The 22307-nt window shown below is 40.7% G+C and overlaps 1 protein-coding gene across 3 annotated transcripts in view; it reads right to left on the bottom strand.

Annotated features, from left to right (window-relative positions):
- Positions 1-3225: 3225 nt before the first annotated feature.
- Positions 3226-22307, bottom strand: part of ass1 (argininosuccinate synthase 1) — a 28480-nt gene continuing 9398 nt past the window's right edge. The window contains exons 7-15 of one of the 3 annotated variants that reach the window (XM_078271236.1): positions 21394-21464; positions 21247-21277; positions 15880-15970; positions 12469-12553; positions 11595-11659; positions 8710-8841; positions 6937-7093; positions 3852-3917; positions 3226-3718 (exon numbers count right to left, since the gene is read on the bottom strand). In XM_078271236.1, the coding sequence (XP_078127362.1) occupies positions 3661-3718; positions 3852-3917; positions 6937-7093; positions 8710-8841; positions 11595-11659; positions 12469-12553; positions 15880-15970; positions 21247-21277; positions 21394-21464 (756 nt within the window). In that variant the 3' untranslated portion in view covers positions 3226-3660. Of the gene's footprint in view, positions 3719-3851; positions 3918-6936; positions 7094-7423; positions 7627-7666; positions 8349-8709; positions 8842-11594; positions 11660-12468; positions 12554-15879; positions 15971-21246; positions 21278-21393; positions 21465-22307 lie in introns of those variants that run through there. The other 2 variants (XR_013503201.1, XM_078271238.1) reach the window with 2 other exon arrangements.

Raw genomic sequence — 22307 nt, 5'->3', positions numbered from 1 at the left:
AAAATATTCTGATGTGCTTTGTTCAGGTAATTCTTTCTTTTTGTCCCAACAAATGAATATCACTGTTGCTGAGGAAAACCTGGCAATTTCAACATTAGGGATTTTTGAGTTTGTACTACATGTGCTAAGAAAGCTAAATGAAAATGAATTAAATCACAAAGAAGCTTACTTATTAAAATGCAAAGCTACCAAAAAAACAAATGAAACCCATACTTCCTACAGAAGTGTGTTTGTAATAGGGATTTAAAGCAGATAGTGAACTGGCAAGCCACAGAGGGAAAATTAGAGTTATTAGTATTTACCCAACAGTAATTATTATTAGCATTAAGACACATTTTGGGTTGCCAGGTTGTAAAAATTGCATAGGCTGAACTCCCAGAAAAGGCCTGTGAAGAATCCAGACCACCATCCATGTACTGATAAAACTTTAACATCTACAGCTGCTGTATGGATGAATCCGTGTAAACCCTTTATTAATGACTTAACATTTAAAGCTGCAGACTTGAAGTCTTCTAAGGAAGTGAGAAACCCAGGTGCATCGATTACCAACATTTCTAACTGCATTATTACCAAATTAAGCTATTACTTTCAACACATAAACCATTTATGAAAGGGTGTCTTATTAGAAAGTGGCAACAAACCTCTTAAAATCAAGTGTTTCTACACTTTTTTGTTCTCTTAAACCCTGAATTATCCATTTCCAGCATGGCTGCCCTCTCACCGCCAGCGGCCCTCTGCACTTCATCTCAAGAGGTCATAGACCCTGATCCTGAACAATAGCCTCTTTTGTACATGTGCTGTTGGAGAGTAACAAGGACTTGAAGGTTAGTCGACCTGGACTCCTGAGGAGACACGGTCGCACAGGAGTGTCCATTAGGGCTCGGTCCTGCGACGCCAACTTTCATGTTGCGCTATTGTTACACGGCTCTCCCCTGAGAGGTGGACACAGAGTGGGTAATGAGGGGTAATTGGTCCAGGGTCAAGGATGATTAATTCCCTTGGTCAGGTGTCAGCTAGTTTTCATACCTGGCTGGCTGGGTAGACAGGTAGGAGGGAGGGGAAGGTGGATGGAATATGAGACGTGGTAGATGAGCGGGTAAGTGGATGTGTGTCCAGGCGCGCACATACATGCACAGCCAGGATTGTTTATTAGAGAAGTTTGTGCTTAAATAAAACCAAGCTCAAAGGGGACCTCACATACAGACACCATTTTTTATTCCTAAAACAAAACACACACATTGTGCAAGACAGCTATCACATCAGTAAAGATTTCTCCGGATCATATCTTTCCAGAAACAAAGTTGAAAGGTCACCATGATCCTCCCCCTGCAACCACTGAAGCCAGATTGAGATTGATAACTGTCCCCATCCCTCCTACCTCCCCTTCAGCTTGACTGACTAATCTTAATACCTCTCCATCCAGCGCTTCATTCTAACCGGGCAATTTTGGACACTGATTATCTTGCAACCTGTGTGTGCACGACAGTAAATGCAGGGGCTGGCTGGTAATTGACCAGGCAAAGACTGAGACGCCTGCCGTGTAATTGAGCGGGGGCTGAAGGGCTCTTGCGGGACTGAAAGGGTCCGAGGATCCCTCATTGCCCATTAGACCTGGCGGGGGGTCTCCAGTGCCTGTGGACTCCACCTTGAGGCCCACACTGTACCCAGCACTTCAATACAGAACTGACATCTTTCAGTGGTGGGGATCGGGCAGTGGTGCAGGCACAAACAGCTGCTGTGTCCTACAGACTGAAGGGTGATGCAGTATGGATCATACTGTAGGGAAAACATTTTTAATATTTAACAATATACAAACGTCAAACACAGCCACGTCGTCTCTGAAATTGCTGTTGTAGACACACTGAACTCGGCAATGAGATTAAGACAAGAAAAGTCTCCATTTGTTTGAGAGATTAAGAAGGTGAAAACCTTCTTAAAAATCTTCAAAATTGTTCAGAAAAAAACACTCAAATTATTGTGGCATTAATCTCTAAATAAGAACCGTCATGATGGAGCAGTGTTTGCACCACAGTTTAAAAGATGGCTCATATTCTTTATATATCCTGCACAGGAACTCATGGCTCTTACAACATGGACATTAATATGATTTTAAATGAAAGGAGTAGTTTGATATTTTGTTCTCTCGTGTAGAGTTTGACAACAAGATCAATACCACTCTCATGTCTGTATGTTAAATATGAAGCCAGGGGTCCATTAGCCTAGCTTAGTATAAAGACTGAAAATGGGGGAACACAGCTAGCCTGGCTCTGTCCAAAGGTAACAAAATCTGCCTACCTGCAACCCTAAAGCTCACTTATCAACAAGTTATAGCTTGTTTGTTTAATCTAATTTCCTTGGTCATGATTTTTGAGACTGTGTGCCCTGCCACTTAAACGTGTCAATTCTGCATCTAGAATCTGAGCTCTTTGGTTGTTGCATCGTTGGTTGCTTTTAAGAACAAAAATGCTGATTGTCAGACGTCTTTCTAAGCTGACATACTTTCTAATCGCTATACATCATTCATCACTGATTTGTGTAGCCTTGATGTAATTGTGATTTTGGTACTTTCAATTTAAAATCCAAGGTTACAATGATTTTGTTGCTTTATGTTAGTGTGCATTAAAGCCTAAAGTGCATCTTTATGGTCACAGATTTCCTGATAGACAAATGTTTTTAATTCAGGACAATATGTGAGTGATTTAACAGAGCACTAATGTTCATCCATACCAGATTGTTCTATTTAAAAAAATGATAATAATGAATGACAATACTTTTTAAAATGGTTCCCCTCTGTTCTCTAAGCCTGGAGACCCCATGTGGTGCAGGAAAATATACGTATGTGGCCAATTGGTTTTCTTTCCATCTGACTTGTGCCATTTGAGCTTAGAAATGGCTTCATCGCTTCTGCTCCAGTGGCTATCAGCGAGCCACCATGTTGCCTTTCGCCTGTGCCAAACCCGTGCACTGCTACCGCTTCATCTACATATTGTAAATATGATCCAGTGTCCTCGCTGCCCTGAAATCTTCACGGGGCAGTGACTGTACAGCCCCAAGAGTTAAACAGGCAGGTGCTAATAAATAGGCTGTCTGCCAAAGAAACTATTAATCACTAATACATTCAAACTGACAAGGGCTGATTTGTATCTTCAGTCTTTGCATGTGAACGGATGATAAATGCTCATTATTTTCTGTAATAAATAAAGAAAAGAGCCGAGGAAGAAAAAACACAATTCACTCCCATTTTATTTTTGAAACAAAGAAATCCTAGTTTAAATATTTGTGTTCAAACAACCTACTGATGCAAAGACAAACTCAGTGAATACAATACTTAGAAATGCATACTAATCCACACCCACACTATAGCTGACAATCATCTCTACACCTGTTTCAAACTATTTTATTGGCATGTTGTTATATTTTGTAGATTTTTCTTCCTCCACTCTTCACCACTGAAGAAATGTTACAATTTTACAGGTAAGAGTCTGCTTGCTAGTGTGCTAGATACCTTGAATATAATTAACAGAAAAGAGTAAGGCAAAAGGTAGTGAAAGGAGAAAGTCTAAACCTACTACTGCTTGGCATAAAGACAGGAGGGAAGAAAGAAAGAAAGAAAGAAAGAAAGAAAGAAAGAAAGAAAGATGGTTCACAGGACTGCAATAGTTATTTCTTGGCAGAGTTGGTGCCGGAGAAACCCTGCAAACGATGGTGTTCCCTTAATCTGTAGAGGAGAACAAGAAGGACAAAGAATACGATGGGAGTTTAAAGTGTAGGTATAAGGGCTATGAGTGTGGAATGAGTCACTGTAATAGACAAGTTTTAACCGTTTTGTACAGCTGCTGGGAATGACTAACCTGACAGCATTAATCCTGATGAATCCAGAGGCATCACATGGGTTGTAGTCTCCCTGCACGTCCATGCTGGAGTGAGTCAAGAAACAGGCAGTTGAGTCAACAGAGAACAATCTTGAAATTCGAGGTTGGAGGAAAACATAGCTCGGGAGCAACCAAGAACTGAAGGTAAAAGTTGGATAAGGATATTCTGCTAACAAAATGATTGAAATGTTTGGTATCATTGCGGTAAACATACGAGACATGGAGCCTCAATTACTGGGATAAGTGGATCATTGATAATCTGCTCTTTTGAAATAATGTCCTGATCAATTTTTCTTTCGAATGCTCCTCTTTAGCATTGTTTGTCTTTAATAACAGAATAAATATTGCAGAATGAAAACAGATGAACATATCCCATTTTGAAACAATCCTATCATATCAACTATGAGCTAAGAGTCGAGAGAATTTTTTGATCTGATTTTTCTGTCTTCCAGTTTATCCACTTCTGCTTAAAAAAAAACCTGTAAATCTATAACTTGTGCCACTGCGTGATCTATGTTGTTTAGGCTGTCATCTCGTCTGTGTGAATGTATCACAAAGAGTGTCTGTGTGCTGTGTAATTACAGCAGTTTCTACCTGCCGTGCTTAATACACTCCCTCACCGAGTCCTCTCCTCCCAACGACACCCCCAACTCCCAATGTACAGCTTGCACTCATTCTTCAAAAGCACTTAGCAAGAGAGGAAATTGCCAACAAATGATAGGATGAACACTATAAAAAGAAAGACCGACAACTAAATCATCAACTCTCAATACAAGGCTCCCTACCCGGCACCTGAACACCATTATGAGTGAGTGGCTTTAAAGAATATATGTGTGTGCGCAAGGATGTGATATTTTGTGTATTTCTTTAAGAAACCCTGCAGTCTAATTGAGAGTGGAGCCAGCGGACAGCGAGGAGGGTGACATTTCTGTCTCAGATGGGTGCGGTGACGGGCTGTATTACCACTGTGTTAATGACGCCGTTTACTGTTGCCCGTGGAGAGCCAACAGGATGTCAGCGGGGGTTTCATGCCTAATCTGGTCCGTCTGCGTGTGTGTGTCTGTGTGCAATTGTGGCAGGTCGTCATGTAGTGGCAAATACGTGTGTGTGTGTGTGTGTGTGTGTGTGTGTGTGTGTGTGTGTGTGAAAAACTGCAGTTTGCAGGTGTATCACTGTCAGGTACAGTACATGCATGTACAGTATGCATACACAGGCACTGTAGAAGTGTTATTAATCCACAATGTCCCCCTTTAAAAAAAAAAAACAGTGTATTATACCATTTATACTATGGCCACACATCGCTTATCAAAATATACTCATGTACTACTCATACATGTTTTGTTACAGAAAAACAATACATCTTACAAATGCTTTTACGTACATTTAGCGCAAAAAAACACATTTTTCGTTGATTAATTCAAGTTCAATTTATTTCTGATTTATGTGTGGCTTTAAGTATTGTTCTCATTTATAAAAAGAAATCCTTAAAATTTGCTGATATTTTCAGTTACTGTCACCTTGGATATCAAAATGAATTGCTAGAATCCTTGGAAAAAAAATTCTTGGAAAACAAATGATTATATCACATCATGGATTTTTTCTATACTTAAATATCAATATTGGATTAAAGTGAACCATTATCAGGTCAGGCTCCAGCTGGAACAACTTTTTTTTAATAAAAGTTACTTTACTGCTCCAACAAGTAGGAAAAGTCATGGCCGAGTACGGTGTATGCATGTAAAGCTGAAACAATTAGTCGATTAATCATTTAGTTGATCAACAGAAAATTAAACTGAAAATATTACATTATCAATCTTTTCAAAAAGATTTGTTGGTTCCAGCATTTCAAATGTAAGGATTTGATGCCTTTTTTGTATCTTGTACCATGTTGGACCCTGTTCGATGTTAACGGGCATTTGTCACAATTTTCTTATATTTATTAGTAAAAATTATTAATCAAATAATTGAGTAAATAATCTGCATGTATGTATGGCTATGTGGGTTAATTAGAATAGGGAGTCTATATAAAAATGGTGTGGTTATTTGAAAATACCCACTCTCCAGTCACACAGTATTCTCCATTAGCATGGTATGAACTTGTGCGTTACTGTGACTACATTTGAGACTGATGTGTGATGGTTTTCGATTGGTCCCGTTTGCTAGGTGCTCCCTTAATAGGAACCACTGCGCCCATCTGTCAGGGGCCTTGAGGACTCTGTCATACTCGTGTGTCGCCTCAGATAAGAAATGTGTATGAGGTCAGGTGTTGAACTGAGAACACAAGCCTTCATCAGTGAGAGTTTCTCAGCAACTGACTGGTTGAAAGATGGAGGAGTTGTAATTTGTGACTCAGCAGTTTACAATATGGCTTAAACAGGCTAAATGAGAGTACAGTAGCAGAAAATACTGAAATAGTTTTTTTCTGGCTTTTTTTTTTTCACTTGCCAAACCAGCCTAAGACATTAAATGGCTGACTGTGTGAGACATGGTTCCTTGTCTGCCTCTTTCCGACCTGCTTAACTAGCATGACAGCTAGGTACTTTGCTCTTAAAAGCCCAGTAAAAATCACCTCTCTCCTCTGGCTGAAAACACCATTAGCTCTCTGACTCTAGGGTACAACTGGAGTGTGTGTGACTGAAGTGGAGATGGAGAGACATATGGAGGGGTTTCACTTTGGTCAGTGCTGAGCCTGCCCAGAGGGCATCAGAGGTCAGCCTCCTGAACAAACCCACTGTTACCGCGGCTAAGAGGCCACAGGGGTGCAGTAGGAGGGGTTGGGGTCGGGTGTGCCCTCCAGGTAATGAGCTTGACACTTCTCTGATGTCTTTGTGAGCCAGGGTCGGTTTAGTATGTTGATGTGGAGGTCATAAGAGAACTTGGGCGAGCTGACCTAACAACAGGCTAGCTGGTGAACATGTGGAATAGCTGCACTGTGCCCAGAGCAGCCAAACACAGCTGTCAAGTCAGAACAAGCACACACTTTGATTCACTGAGACATGGCTTCTTCTGTTTTATAAGCACAGCCACACATATACACACACAAATTTATTCTGTCCTCACTTACCTGACCAACTCTTCATTGTAAAGGGACTTGGGTGACTCTCGTCCCAGGATGTAGACCTGCCCCTTGAAGACAGACAGCTGCACTTTACCCTCCACATTATCCTGTGACTTGGCTATGCAGTGTCGCACAAAATCGCACTCTGGACTGTACCAGAAACCTAAGGAAACAGCAACATATTACCATAAAGTATGGATGTAAAGGTTTGTTTTTAATATATATGAATGAATATAATCAATTGGACAATGGCAAAAAAACATATACAAGATGGACAAGTGGAGAAAGAGGCTCCTCCTCTGCATATCCTCTATTAGCAGCAGGGTGCACAGGGGTGTGTGTGTGTGTGTGTGTGTGTGTGTGTGTGTGTGTGTGTGTGTGTGTGTGATGCCCACACTTCCCTCTTTCATGAGTTAAAACTGTCTGCGCTTTGGTCTAATTTCTGTTCCAGGTGAAGTTCATACACCCCTTTCTTTTGTCTCATTTTGCTGACCTGGCCCGTCAATCTCTGAGACAGATGGGCGAGGGATGTGTGTGTATGTTCAGAGGTCAGACACGCCCCACTCAGCAGGGGTCCTTCTCTCATCAGCGGCTGACCTCCACCTCCTCGTCTGGCCATGTTCAAAGACACAATCCTTCCCTGCTTTCATTGCCTCTGGATTAGCACAAGGTGTCCAACATGACAAGCGAGTGTCTCTGTTTGGTGGTTATTTGGGGATATTTCAGTAATAATAATTTCATTATCAATCATCATTTGGTCTATTTATTTCAAAGAATAATGACCAATACCTTTTATCCTAAAGTTATGTTTTTAAACTGCTCACTTTAAATTATTAAAGTGTTAAAATATTTAAAATTTTACAATGACATGAAACTAGGAAAAGTAAGCAGATATTTGCTTGCTTTTCCTGGCTTGCATTGAGGTGTGTTGCAAATGTTTGGTGCTTTTATTTGACTAAAATCACATAAACCATTAATACGTTCTCAAAATTTATTTTTAAATTTTTTCATTAAAAATGAATTATTAATTATTAATTGACCACTGATATGCATGTAGCTAACATTCTTGCTGCATTTGTACTGCACTACGCCTAATTGCTGCAAATTATCTCATGACAACTTATTTGGGTAAATACTGACGTATTAATGCAAGGCAGATGCAGGACAGGTGGATTGTTAACATAAGCCCCACTGCCAGCCGTCTGCTATCTATCTGCAGTTATTAATGATTTAAAGTCACAATAGGTTTAATCTCTGCACTGCTTATTCTGAAAGTAGCACCTTTGTGTGCGTTTGCTTCCTGTCTCTGGAGGGTATAACTGAAATGGCCTAGTAGTCGGTCTCTAATGGCACTGATCCTATTATGTGGATAAAGGTGCAGGGGATTGGCGACTGAGCAGAAGGGATGATTAAGACACCTGAGCCAAGAAACAAACACACACACACACACACACACACACACAGACAGACACACCTGACTCATACTGGATTTTTGAGACATAGTGATTATTGGGAGATTTAAAACAAATCAGAATTTTTTTTTTTGTACATAATCAAATAACATAAACAATCAATCTTGATACAGATCCCTTCATTTGAAGCAATGTGTAATGTCAAATCATAGTACTTCTAAGTAGAATTACCTTAAATCAATATATGACATGTCTGGCTTTAAAATATGACTAAGCAATATGCTAGGAATTAAAAGGGAGTGAAAGACAATATATAAGTGATATTAGTGACACCATATCATAAATATTATGTATTTTAGGGATTTACCGTTGTAGACGAGTTCAGAGAACTTGATACCCAGTCCCTGTTTGATCCGACGTACTTCTTTGTCCATGGTAAAGGTCTCAATGTCTAAATGGGCCTTCAACAGAATTGTGCCTCCTGGGGTTTCATATATCCCTGAAAAACACAGAAAAAAATAAATAAATATTTGCACAACAGCAGACAAGCAAGTTTTTGAACAGGAATTAACAGAGCAATAGGCACCGAATTCCACATTGTATAATGTCTATGTCAAATATTCAACATTAATATCTTGTCATTCTCATGGTTTAATATAGTCTACAACCTTTTTGAGACCCAAATGATAGAAATTGTGGTCAAAAAGACTGAGATAGTACACAATTGTTTACAATACATCCCTTAATTTTATCACAACTTTCATCATCCTCATCAGAGGCCATTCATAGGAACATAAACTACAAGCCCTGTTCATCTGAACTACCTACAAGCAAACGGCTCTATTAGCCATCAGCCGTCTGACAGACAGGCCTTCACAGTGCTCACAAAACATGGATGAGCCTGTCCTGGGTAAATGACAGGGTAGGAGGCCCCTGCCAGCCTGGAGACTGGACCAGGGCTCTGCCTACCCTGCAATTTACCCCCTCCGGACAGAGAGGGAGGGGTGAGGGGAGAAAAGATGAGGTAGATGACAGGAGAAGTGAAGCTGTCACTCAAATGTCAGCTAAAACAAAAGGAGGGCAGGGAAAATGCTACCAGACAGATTTGACAACAGAAATAGGAGCTTTATCAATGACATTTTTGTGTGAGCTGAAATTGTGAAAAACTGAGTGTTGTTTCCCCATCCAATACATGGTTCCTCACATAATGTGTCAATTTGAATGATACTCAGTTTTTGTTTTTTTTATTTAAGCTGTGGTACCAAACTGCCCAACATATCCTTCACTAAAGCCAACACCAGGCTGCCAAATTCCACAATGTACTTGGTGTTCTAACTCCCAAACTCTTTTCTGAGATTTAACAGATGAACGCTATTTAATCTCTTCCAATCTGGTGAGCAGTGGAGCGCACTTACTTTGTGCTTGCGGCCAAAAACGGAGCTTAGCAATGCTGCTAATTGTTTAAAGCCTCAAAAGGCTGCCACCTGAGCTAGAACGGCTTGTGGCTTTTTGGTGATCCAGGGCCACAGAGGGCACGTAGGGACATTTCCGCTGGCTCTATCAGATAAATAAGTTAAAACTGCCCTCCAACACAACTTGGCTTAAGTGCTCCAAAAGAGAGCTAGCTTATCAGAGAGGAGCAAACAATGAAACGCTATCTGGGTAAGCTCTAACAGTGGCAGTTTAGTTAAGCTTATAGAGACAACACCCCCAGTGGTTTTTGAAGTTTTAATCTTTTATATGGTTCCTGCAGGTATGCTAACCATGCTGCAGGCATGAAGGGGTTTAGGTCAGGAATTAATTCTTCCTGAGCTGAGCTTTAACCCTTTGGGCAAACCGTGCAGCATAAACAGGCAACACATGCAAATAAAAGCAGATAAATGTCTTAAGATGGATAGGAGTATATTTGACCATAGAAACACTTTGCTATTGATTGGAGGGACATTTCTGTATACATAATTCCAATAAATACACAAAAAATGCTTCCCAAACTTGTGACAATTGTTTTAGTGCCTCTGTCTTAGAGTTTAAGAGCAGCAAGGAATGGACATGAGGCAGTCTGTTCATTATCGAAAGATATAGCCATTTCCGACGGCTTTTCATAGGTGCACCTCAGCTAACGCCAGTTCCAGTGCATGGGTCAGAGGCTTGACAGCACTGTGACAGGTGGGAAATGTTACTCTGGCATACAGGCTGTTGAATGTTTTGTAGCACAGTGACAACATTATTGACAAACCATTTCAATCCCCCACGCCTCCCTGACCCCACACAAATAAATATGACCCAACACAAATAGGTATGACATGTGCCCATTCAGTCCCTCCCATCATCCATTGTGCTAACACGACCTGCCAGTCCAGAGAAGACCAACATGTACACTTGATGGTAGTTATTCAACCAATTGGACACCTTGTGCTCCACCTCTTCTCTTCCTCTCTCTATTGCTTCAGTGGAGGAAAAAGCTTTGATCTTTTGTTCAGTCGAGGGGAGAGAAAAGTGGGCTTCCCATTTTCCAATTTCCACCTGCCAAGTTGCACCACAGCTACAAGTCTGTTGGTCAGTCAATTTGCCAATCATAGCACATATGGGGGAAAAGGGGTGTGTGTATGTGTCTGTGTGTGTGTGTGTGTCCGTGTGTGTGTGTGTGTGTGTGTCATACAAGGCCAAGACAGCTCACTGCCCTTGTACGTTAGCTGCAGTAACATATGTAGAGACCTAACAAAGGAGCTTTTCAAGTTGCCTGTTGATACCAAAGATAAAGAGACAAAAACATCCTGGTGCCACTGCATGTGCACATATGTGATCGACTGTGTATTTGTGTGTATCCAGTGAAGTGTGCACGCCGCTATCTTGTTCGCAGTGCGTGTGTTTTCTGTACGTGTGTGCATACATAAGAGAATGGAACTTCAGTGCTTATGATTCCAGGTGAACCAGAGGAAAACATTTTCTTTGAGGAGAGTGTTTTTGTCACCCAGCCCGCTTTTATGGAAGCGGAATAGCAAGTGTGACAAAAAGCACTCACGTAAAATAACTGCAATTTGCATGAAAGCCCTGGATACTGAAAGAAAAGCTTTTGAATGGATGTAAAATTAAAATATTGAGACGTGTTTTAAAGTAAGTGCAAATATGTCCATCTCAGTGCATTCACAGTGCATATCACTGTTCATGTGAGTGAGGAAGCCTGTCAGACTAATTTGGTACAAAATGTCATAACAAGGACAGATAAAAACAGATATAATTTTAATTTGTTACCTCTAGACTTCATGCCGATGAAACGGTTCTCTACAATGTCAATCCGGCCAACGCCATGCTTTCCACTACGAGAAAGACAGGGAGAGCCAGGCAACTATTAAGTGGACACACACTCATAAATTCATTTTACCTTGAGTTAGATTAGCCCACATAAAGAGCCTTTAAGTAAATTCTTAATTGTCTGGCTAGTCAAAAACATGATCATCTGTTAATAAACAATACATAATTAAACATTCCAATTAATAAAGCAGCAGCAGGAAAGAATTCACACCCTCGTTACAATATGTCTCCTCATGATTTTTCCACAGACCTGTGAGCATCATTGGTAAAGTCAGCCTTAGAAGTAGCTGAGGCATCTTCTACACACATTCAAAATATAATATTGAAGGAGAGGAGATGATGAATGAAACGTACTAACAAAGCTGAAAATCAATTTTACTTTCCCCTGAAAATGGACATTAAACCCATGGCATTAATTCAGATCTACCAATGTTACAAACTAGTTTGTGATGCATGTAATGAAGAAGCTTGAGAAAAATCATCATGGGCAACACAAAGCTCAAAGCGGTAGGAGATTTTTCTGTAGAATCAAATCGGCTCACCTTCAGTACTTTCCAGTTATTCGGACAGTCGGAACGCAGAGAGGGAGAAAGAGTAGAGGAGACAGAGGAGGGAAAGCTCTGGTGGGATCTGATCCCAGGCCAGCAGTGACAGACAAACGTCATTCCAGAGGTGGTGAACTTAACAAACGCGGGAAACTTGCATACTAATCTAATAGAGAGGCTTCCTTACACTTGATACCTAACAAATCATATAGGGAAAGTAAAAAGGACTTTTCAGTAAATGCTTTATAGACATTAAAAAAAATGCTTACCCAATCTCATTGAGGTATGAGAAGATTTCCAGTGGTGAATCCTTGGATTTGCCTTCCTTCTCATTGGTCACCTTTACAGGCACTCCTAAAAGGGAAAAAAAATTCTTAAAATGAGCATTACTTGAATAGCTGTCAGTGTCATGCATTAAGTCAAAATTATTTTTGGATATGTGATATCTTTCACCTTATTGGTACCTGATGTGGAGAGAAAATACCTTCTAGTAGTAGTAGTAGTAGTAGTAGCAGCAGCATAGACCAAAGCGATTTTCACCAAGATCAGAGAATTGATCTCATAGCACATAAAGATCAATGAGTACAAATGTAACCTTTACACAGTTAAATCAACAGTTTTGGGATATAGCTTTTCAAAAAGTAATAAAAAGATTCACTACAACTGACAAAATTCTCTCACAAAAAAATAAAGTGATCAAATCTGCTGATAAGCGCTAATTATCACAGTCACTAAAATCAATAGTTGTCAGCTAAAAGTAAATACCATTACAAAAGGAGGTGGTGAGAAGGGCTAATAAATTCAAAGGCCCTGCTCATTTGAAAGCTGTGAAATCGTGGGCAGGCCTTTTCCTAATTCAATTACACGCGCAGCTTTGTTATCCATACGCTCTTTAGCGCTGAGATTTTTTTTGTGCCACTGAGTGTGAGTTCATGCGCATGTGCAGGAGACAAAACCACTTTCAGATTACACACACACACACACACACACACAGTAGGCAAGGCTAGTTGGTTTACTTCAATATTACAATTAAAACTATTAAAGTATGACATCAAGTAATCATAATACATTAGATATAACAATTTTTCTATATAAAATTAAAATTCTCTCACCATGTAAATAAATGTACTTAACATAATCATGTTCCAACCTTTTTACGCAAGTATGCAATAAAATCACACACACACACGAAATAAAAAAAAAAAAAAAAACACCCATGCTGACTCCACACACTTCCTCTTTAGAGCCACTTAAACCAAGTACACATCAATCACTGTCATGGACCTGCTTATTACAACTTATTACAAACATTTGCAGACTACACAATACAAGGAGAGGAAATTAGAAAAGATCTGCTGATATTCACTCTCCATCCATCCAGCGCTCAGTCCTATACATACTTTAGCATGCTTGCAGTTGTCAGTCACATAGTTTTGAAGAGAAGAGCAGCACTTCTATTTGCCTTTCAACCAGCGTTTACAAAGCCTTCATAGGAATGACACGTGAAGGACTTGACAAATTTTTTTAGACAAGGGCTTTGTTGATGGCTCATTCTCATATCGCGGGAATCGTGGTGGCTCCCATGGAGGAAGAAAATGTACCTCCCTGTGCAGGAGAGGGCAGTGTGGATGGTGCATTATTAAAACTGTGCCCCCTCCCAGATACCTAATAATTAGATTAAAAGTTCAAATAAATTAAGTGTCTGAACGTGGGAGTGTAGGGGCTGGCATTTCATTCCTGTGCTCTCTTTTTCCTCGCTCTCTCCATCATGCGGGTTCTATCATTCACTCGGGGGTCTTTTTCTCTCCGTGATCCTTTTCTTCAGTTTTTCGCAGCCTAACAGTGCAGACAATGGGAGCATAGACACAGTTGTAGGAAAAATTACTGCTTTACATTTTTCCTCTCTGTCTCTTTTTCCTCTCCACTTCTTTGGCATGAAAGGAGGGAGGGATGACATTTTTTTTTTCTTAAAAAAAAAAAGGGAGAGAATTGGGGAATGGAGTGTTTGACGGGGGAAAAGGTTCCTGTCGTTAAATATTCTTTTTTAATCAGTGAGAAAACTTTGGTGAGAAAGGCAGGGATAAAAAGGTGGGAGGGGGACTGAAATGAAACATTCTTGTGCTGATCTTGTGCTCACAGGGAGGAGTAGGCTCGGGCCTTTGTGTGGACAGCTAAAACAGCTTTTGTCATAGGGTGCTCAATAAAGGCACAGAGAATGTGTGTGAAAACGGAGCGCAGGCCTGCAAAGAACCCGCGAAACCAGACTGGGCTTTACTACTGCATCACTGTTTTACAAAAGCATATCTCTTCTCCAGCTGACTTGACACCAACCTACTTGTTTTATAGTTAAACATTTTCTTTGGGAAACTGGTAATACTTTACCCGTTTCCCTAAGAAAATGTTTAGGACACCATGTCAGTGCAGATACATGTTGACTACCAAATGGCATTTTATCAGCTTAAGTGGTCACAAATATTCCCTCCAAATCTTCTGCCAACCTTCTGAACTTCCCTTATATTACTATATTAGCTCATAAAGCTGCCCATCAAGCCCATGTGATCAGAGGAGCTAGTGTCTCTCAGCCGATTGATGTTAGTGCTCTGCAGCCTCCACCAGTGACCAGGGATGAAGAGACCTCAGTGCCATTTGCCCCAGGCATGGATGTTTCTTGCCATTTTCTCTTTACGCAAACATGTGACACTTTCCACTATTCAGCTTGGCCCTCATGGCAATATATCTAATGAGCGTTTCTCTGGCCCCTCAGGGCTTGGTGTATTAGATGGGCTTAATGCTTCCGGCCTGTGTGTGTGCCCCCGGGCCAAACATGGCAGCTTTGGACCAAGTAATGCTGTGAAGGGTTAAGGATAAGTCTGGGTGGTCAGGAATGGTGATAAAGTGCAACCGGGTCAGCGTGAGAGCTGTAGCCCTGCGGCGATAACCATCAATGTTAAGTAACATGAAGGACAAACACTATCTCTTACTGATACATTATAGAAGTTCAGAACTGATATAATTCAATAAAAATCATGCAAACTAACAAACTTATTTTCCAGTGTGTGTGCACACGATTATACAACAAAAGATTTGCATCCAATTGGTTTTTGATGGAGACAGATTTTAGAAACCAAGCCTGGGAAAGTCCTGACATTTTTCAAATTAAGTGCAAATTTTGTATGATATAAATGAACCTCAAATGCAAGAGACCAGGTTGCATTCAACAGACAAATACCAAATCAATTTAAAATATGACAGGTAAGACCAATTATAAGCCAGATGTTTCCCTTTTGTTTTTTTTAAGATTATTTTTTGGGCTTTTCCGCCTTTGATGGACAGGACAGTGAGAAAGGGGGGAGAGAGGGGGGGAAGACGTGCAGGAAATCGTCACAGGTCGGACTCCAACCCTGGACCTCTGCGTCGAGGCATAAACCTCTAAATATTTGTGCGCCTGCTCTACCACTGAGCAAACCCAGCCACAAATGTGTTTTTTAAATAATTAAAATTAAATTTAAATTATTTTAAATTATTTGACTGAATTTCCATTAAATCAAATTAATAATGTCAGTTCCGAGCTTTCATAACGTAACTCCTAACTTTTTGGTCATGGAGGTTTTAGAAACTATAAAAAAAAAAAAGAACACTGACAGAGAAATCAACAGGTGACACATGTTGCAAGCACAAACCGTTTCTGAACTCTATCTCCAGTACGTCAGGGGTGTTGGGAGAATCTTCTGGGTTCTTGGTCATTTGGTACAGGTCAGCCGGAGCATGGCTCTGAAAAACATAAAAACATGCACTCACTCTCTATTTCTATTCCTCTTGATGAATAACCAGGACCTTCTGAGACCTCATCAAACAACAATACTGCGGATGGGGAGACTATTGTGCGAGGCGATAAAGGACAACTCGAGATACGGCGTGGGAGAAGAAAAGAGAGGATGATGCGTGAAAAAGGAGAAACCTGAAAACACCATCAGGAGTTGAGTGAAGATAAAAAAAAGAGGAAAAAAATAATCAATGTTCCATTTTTCTCCTCTATTTGGTTTCATTTTTCCTGCATAGCCCCTCACCATAGGGGAAGGCGGGGAAAAGTTGGATGCAGCCAGGAGAGTGGGAAAGGGCAAAAGAAAGAAATTACTCACATCCCCAAGAATAGTGAACACTTGACAAGTCAAAAAACACCTGATACTATGACAGAACCTTTTTGAGCAACACAATGTCCTCAATAATATTCTGCCTGTCTGTAAAACTTTCAGATCTTCCGATTCTATCATGCGTCTGCTGTGCGTCCCTACCTGTCTTCACTTCCTCTAATCTTCCAGTTTTGATTTTCTGAGTGACCATTCTCCTTCTATTTCTATTTTCAAAAGAAGAATTTTGCTAAATGGGCATCACACAACAAAGTCCACACCCTAAATCCACTAAAGTTGTCCTGGGTGACAGACGCTTGTCGGTTTTCCAGTTGGTGGGAGCCGGGAACAATTTCAGTAAGTCATGGTTGGGACCTAAAAGAGCGTGGCGGTCTGACATGTCTGCCCAGCGATGTGGCCCTCCAACAATTACACAGCATTAGGACAAGACGATGGCCAATGTCTCCTGAGCTGAGGCAAATTGCAGGGGAACTATGCAAAATAACTACTGGGTGCATTTAAATGGAAAGCTTTACCAGACACTAAATCATCATACAATAACTAATCGGCATCCGCTCATCGCCTGTCAAGTGAGGAGAAAACGAGCAACGCAATCACTTTCCTTCCTTTTAACTAAACACCAAAATTGACTGGGAAGGCGCCCGTCTTCGTCTCCTTTATTTTCTGCCTCAGTGCCCTGAAAGATGCCAAATGAGAGCAGGAGAGGGGCGAAATGACTACCCTAAAAAGCCTTTCAATGCATACTCTTTGAGGGGGGACTGAATTTTAAATACTGGATAATGTGAAAGTCTATGGTTCCTGTGGTGTTATATGCTGGTTGTAAACAAATCAACCTTCACATAAAACACAGTATAGCGCATATGAGCCATTGGCTGTATGGGTTGCCAACTTGTGGGAAAACTTAAAACAGTGTTTATACATTACTTGTATAGTTTTTGACATGTTATGCATTAATTAAACAAGCAGCTCCAGATTTAGTCTTTCTGCCAAAACAGATTAAAGTACTTTAGCTTAGGATAAATACATATTTAAATTTCTGGTGCGGGACGAATTTAATTAACTACCCGAGTTTCCTGTGTGAGTGTTAATTGCCTATAAAACAACAAAAGTGTTTAACTAAGGCTTAGAGAAAGGCCTCAATTAAGAACAATTTCCATCTGATGAATTAAAAACACGTTTAAAATGTATAAACATTCATGAGGAATGCTTAAAAACTCATGCATGCTCCAACCATGAGAGCTCAAATGGGTACAAAGAAAAAAGGAAAAGTGAGGGGAACAGGCTTGTTTCCAGTGAGCGAGAGATCAATGCATTTCAATTCAAACCCCCTGCAGGTGGACCTGTCCCAAAGCCATGGCCCTGAAAGAGTGGAAAAGGTAGAGACAGAGAAGGCGGGGGCCGGGGGTATTGGTGGGAAATGGGGCATGAAGCGTACCATCATGTAGCACAGAGGAGCTCCTTTGGCAGTCTTTGCTTCTACCATATTGTTGTGCTAAACGTGGCCCATACAGCAAAGAAGAAGGCTGACGCATGAACTTAAAGCAAGTAAATTTCTATCTTTCCACATATTAGTTGCCTCATTGGTTTTCAATCGAAGCCAACAGAGCCAAAAGAGGCAGAGGTGGCAGGAGGGAGAGGGGGAGGAAAGGAGGGGAGAGTTGAGAGGAAGATAGAAGAGGATGGTAAAAACATCTTTGGCGCAATGGGTTGGAAATGACGCTTAAATCACCACGTTTCAAGTCTGTCCTTCTCTTTAAAATGCAAACATGACAAATTGAGACAAGAATAAAACAATATACACGTGATGTGCTTAAGAGATATGTATATTCGTAACACCCAGGCTGTTTGGGTTAATGTTAGGGCTTCAGCTGAATTTAATGAGGACAACAGGCACTTCTACATGGAGGCAAAGCTATAGTGATGCTGAGATGGACGCAGGGAGCACTCGCTAAATATTACAGGTCAGACCAATCAGACCTGAGGGCAGCCAAGGCACATGACAAACGCTGACCTCTTTGCTTCAAAGCACAAATACATACATACACCTACAAGCCCACTTCCTTCCCCTACAGGCAGTCTTCTGTCCATCCATCTTTCCAGCCAGCCATGCGACCAGCAGAAAACAAGGTTTCATTTCCTCTAGGTGAGCGGAGGCTTGGCGTCACGCTCCTTTACTCCTGGTCAACACGAGCAGGGGCCTATCAGCTCCGTGATCAAAGAGCGCAGTGGGCCCGAGGAAGCTCACTGACACAAGCTATAATTAAGACTGAGGTGATGTTTTAATGACTCAGGACGAGTGTCAGGCTGCCTTAGGCTGGGCCCTGGAGTTAGTGGGAATGAGAGTGTGGAGCCATCTTAATATTGGCATAATGCTGATTAAATCTGAAGAATGCCACAACACAGCAAATCTGATCTGTTAATGCCAACTATGGGTGGGGAATATGGTTAAAATCCTCTGATAGTATATACAATGTTCCATTCCAATGCCGGGTATATATCCTAATATGAAAAATTTTCTGGAAATTCTATTGAGCCACATGTATAGATTAAATAACCTGATGGAAATGTTTATGAGTTTGTTTTTTTCCCAACCCATGCCAACAAAACCAGAACCTAATTTTGAAACATAATTTGTTCAACTTAACGACAGCTCAATGCAGTCAGGTGCCTGCTAATATCATTAACTCTGACTGTATTAACATAACAGATAACTGAAGTTGTCCTGGGCGCATGTCTTCACATAGGTTAATGCTGCCAGATGGAGGTGAGTAAATTGTGAAAATCACCAGGCCATTGTGCTACAGGCAAGATGGTTTGGGGTTATCAGGAAGGATACCATGTTAATCATAGAGTAACCTGAACTCTGCTGACTCTTATCTACAGGAGAACATATGAGCGGCCATTTGGACATTTCCTAATCTGACTGTGTTGAGCAGAGAGGGGCTTTTGTACCACATGTGGGGGGCGTTGTAGGGTTTGAATAGTTGAGGTCCGCCCTGAGCCTTGAGGGCTGTAACTGGAGGAGAGAGAGAGAGGCTGATACACAGAGGAGATACTTAGAACAAGATGACCTCTTTCAGATGACCCTCTAGGTCGATCAGAATCTGTCATGATGGTTCAAGCATTTGGGTGGGAATCTCACTTTGCTGTTGTTGCACTGGTTTGGTTTACATGAATGTTTAACCTAGGAATAATATTTAGATATTGTGATGTTGTTGTGAGGTTTACTCTGACCGTAATTAACAAACAGTACTTTGAAAAAGTCCAATTGCCAGAGGTTGTGGCTACTGAAAATTACTCAATCACAGCTTGTTCAAAGTTCAAAATATCATTCCGTGCCCTGGGTAATGGATTCAAATCCTTTTACCACTCTGGACCACTGCACCATAAATATTTCATTGTATTTAATGTCATTAATCGATTCAATATTGGAGTAAATGGTCCAACACAAAACCCCTGAATGAAATCAGTTACACAATACTGTCATCATACATCGCTATGCTATTGAGCCGGTTCGCCTCATTCTTTTCAAAACATTTCTCCACAGGCCGACCACTAAAGAGCCAGTGGAGGGGTGGGAAGGGGACAGAGAAAGAGTGAGAGAAATAGAGTTCTGTGAGTTACAGTGGCCCTGCATCTCCACTCCAGCAACGCGGGACCCCTCGCCTCCTTGCGATACCCCATCCATTGGGGACTCATCTGTCTGGTGCGCTGCCTTTGTACTTTACTGTTACTGGTGACATTTTGGTGTCACGGTGTCACGATGAAATGGCTCCCCTCCCACGTCGCAGCCCGCGGCGGCGCAACCAGTGGAACAATGAGGTCCCGAGGAGTTGGGGCTGGAACTCAGGAGGCCCCAGCTGGGTGCAACGCCCTAACCCTTCCCCCTCCCCGGCTCCCATGAAATCGGGAATTAGTCGAAGCGTTGCTGACGACAAGTCAGTGTCTGTGTGTCCCAGGCTCTTCCCAGGGCCCGGCGAGGACCCGGGGTGAGGAGAGACAGAGACACAGACACAGCGACCAAGGGATGGGAGCTTTGGGGGTCACCGGGGGCAACCTGCATGTACTGCTTTGACCTCTGACCCCAGCAGAGATCAAACTGTGTCTTACCAATGGCACTGTGGGAGAGTGAACTGTGTTTTGTCTCTGGCAGGGCTGGCATGGGTCAGCAGGAGGGACAGTAGCCTTACTGCCATGTTATTTTTATGGTCACTCCAAGTGAATGATGCACTTTAACTGTCAAAAAAAAAAAGATCTGCTGTTGTGGAAATGACAGCGACATTATGTGTGTGTGAGGACAAAGGAGATTATTTACTGTACTCCAAAGTAAATGGGATGACAAATGTTTTTGTAATTTAGTTTCTGATTGTTCTATTCATTTTAGCACTAGATTACATCATAATGAAGTAGTACAAAATATTTTAAAAACAGGTACTGAAGTATCTGAAGATGACATTGACTGTCCAGATGTTTTTGTAGAATCTCAAGACATAAAACTGTTCAACTGTACAAATGTCTCCAGTTCAGTTTTACAGTTTCTTGAATCACGGTGTCAGTGCAAGATTTTTTTAAATATGTTATAAAATATAAAAATATTTTATAATATAATAAGTATTTTGATTAAAAAGTCAGTATTGTCAGTTAACATACATTTGTGTGAAAGAAGAATGTTATTTAAGACGAGTAACTTTCTTGGTATTTAATCAGTGCTTTTCATAACCGCGTTCTCTGTACAGTATACACATTATATCTGTAGTTAATATAAATGTGTCAGTTTCATTAAGTAGTATATCAGGACATCACAATCTAAAGGGGCCAAAAGGAGGACAAAGGAATAACTAAAAGTAGGACCTTTTATGTTCAGGAATTTGTAGACATGCCATTGGGAATGGGTATTACCTTGGGATTCTCCAGGATGCCAGACTCATAACTGTGAAGAATTGCGAAAATTAGTCTATTTAATTTTCATAAAAATAAATAATTCATAATTATAATAAAACATTGAAACGGGAACTAAACAAGGTGTATCACACCAGTCCTACCCACCTTATATGCATGAGGTTAGCATCCATGCTCCATGGTGCCCGAGGAGTGACAGGCACAGGGATGCCATGTTTCTACAGTTTGACAGAAAAAGCGGTTATGTTACATTCCGTTTGCCTGTAAGCTAACTGCACCTGAAGGTTCGAGACTTTAAATCAGAGTTATACTTATCGGTAAAACAAGTTCTGAATACAAGGAACCAAGCAAACTATATCCAGCGGCTGGATTTTGTAACCAAATGTATGTTTCCCTCCACTGCTTCGGTCTTTAAGGTCAGCAGTGAAAAGACCAAAATAGATTAAAAAATATATGTATTTTTTTGTAGGTTCAAAGGAAAAGTCAACAATTTTGTGTTTTAAGATTGTGTGATTTTACAAGTACTCCGGGACCAGCAAGAGAGTTGTGTTCACTAAAACATCATGACCACCCTCTAGTGGGAAAAACGGGTCTAAACCACTATCTAATGGGACCCTATGAACAAACCGCCAATGAATGCGTGTGTGGTCTAAATAATATAAATCTGAAAATGGTTAGGATAACTGTAAATATAATCATGAGGTAGAGAGTAGAGATGTAATAATACATTATATTTTTCACCAAAGGCATCTGAATTCAATACACATGGTCAACAGATTTAATTTTTTGTTCAAACAAAGCTTCATGCACATATGGATAAGATAACACTTAATTGATCACAGACCAGATACAAATTCAAATGGGGTTAAAAACAGAGTAAATGAAAATATAAATACTACTACCATAAATTGAAAGCTGTACACAGATACAAAATAGGTACAGGAAGAGTACTCGAAAGAAAATCAATACAATAGATGTACAGTATACAATAACCTTGGCGGATATTTCTGTTATAATGTAATTACTTCTTTTCTGTTAATATGCTGCTGAGAAATCACCCT

The sequence above is a fragment of the Sander vitreus genome, chromosome 16, assembly GCF_031162955.1.
Source record: "Sander vitreus isolate 19-12246 chromosome 16, sanVit1, whole genome shotgun sequence".
NCBI lineage: Eukaryota > Metazoa > Chordata > Actinopteri > Perciformes > Percidae > Sander > Sander vitreus.
This window is presented reverse-complemented; position numbering and strand designations above follow the sequence as displayed.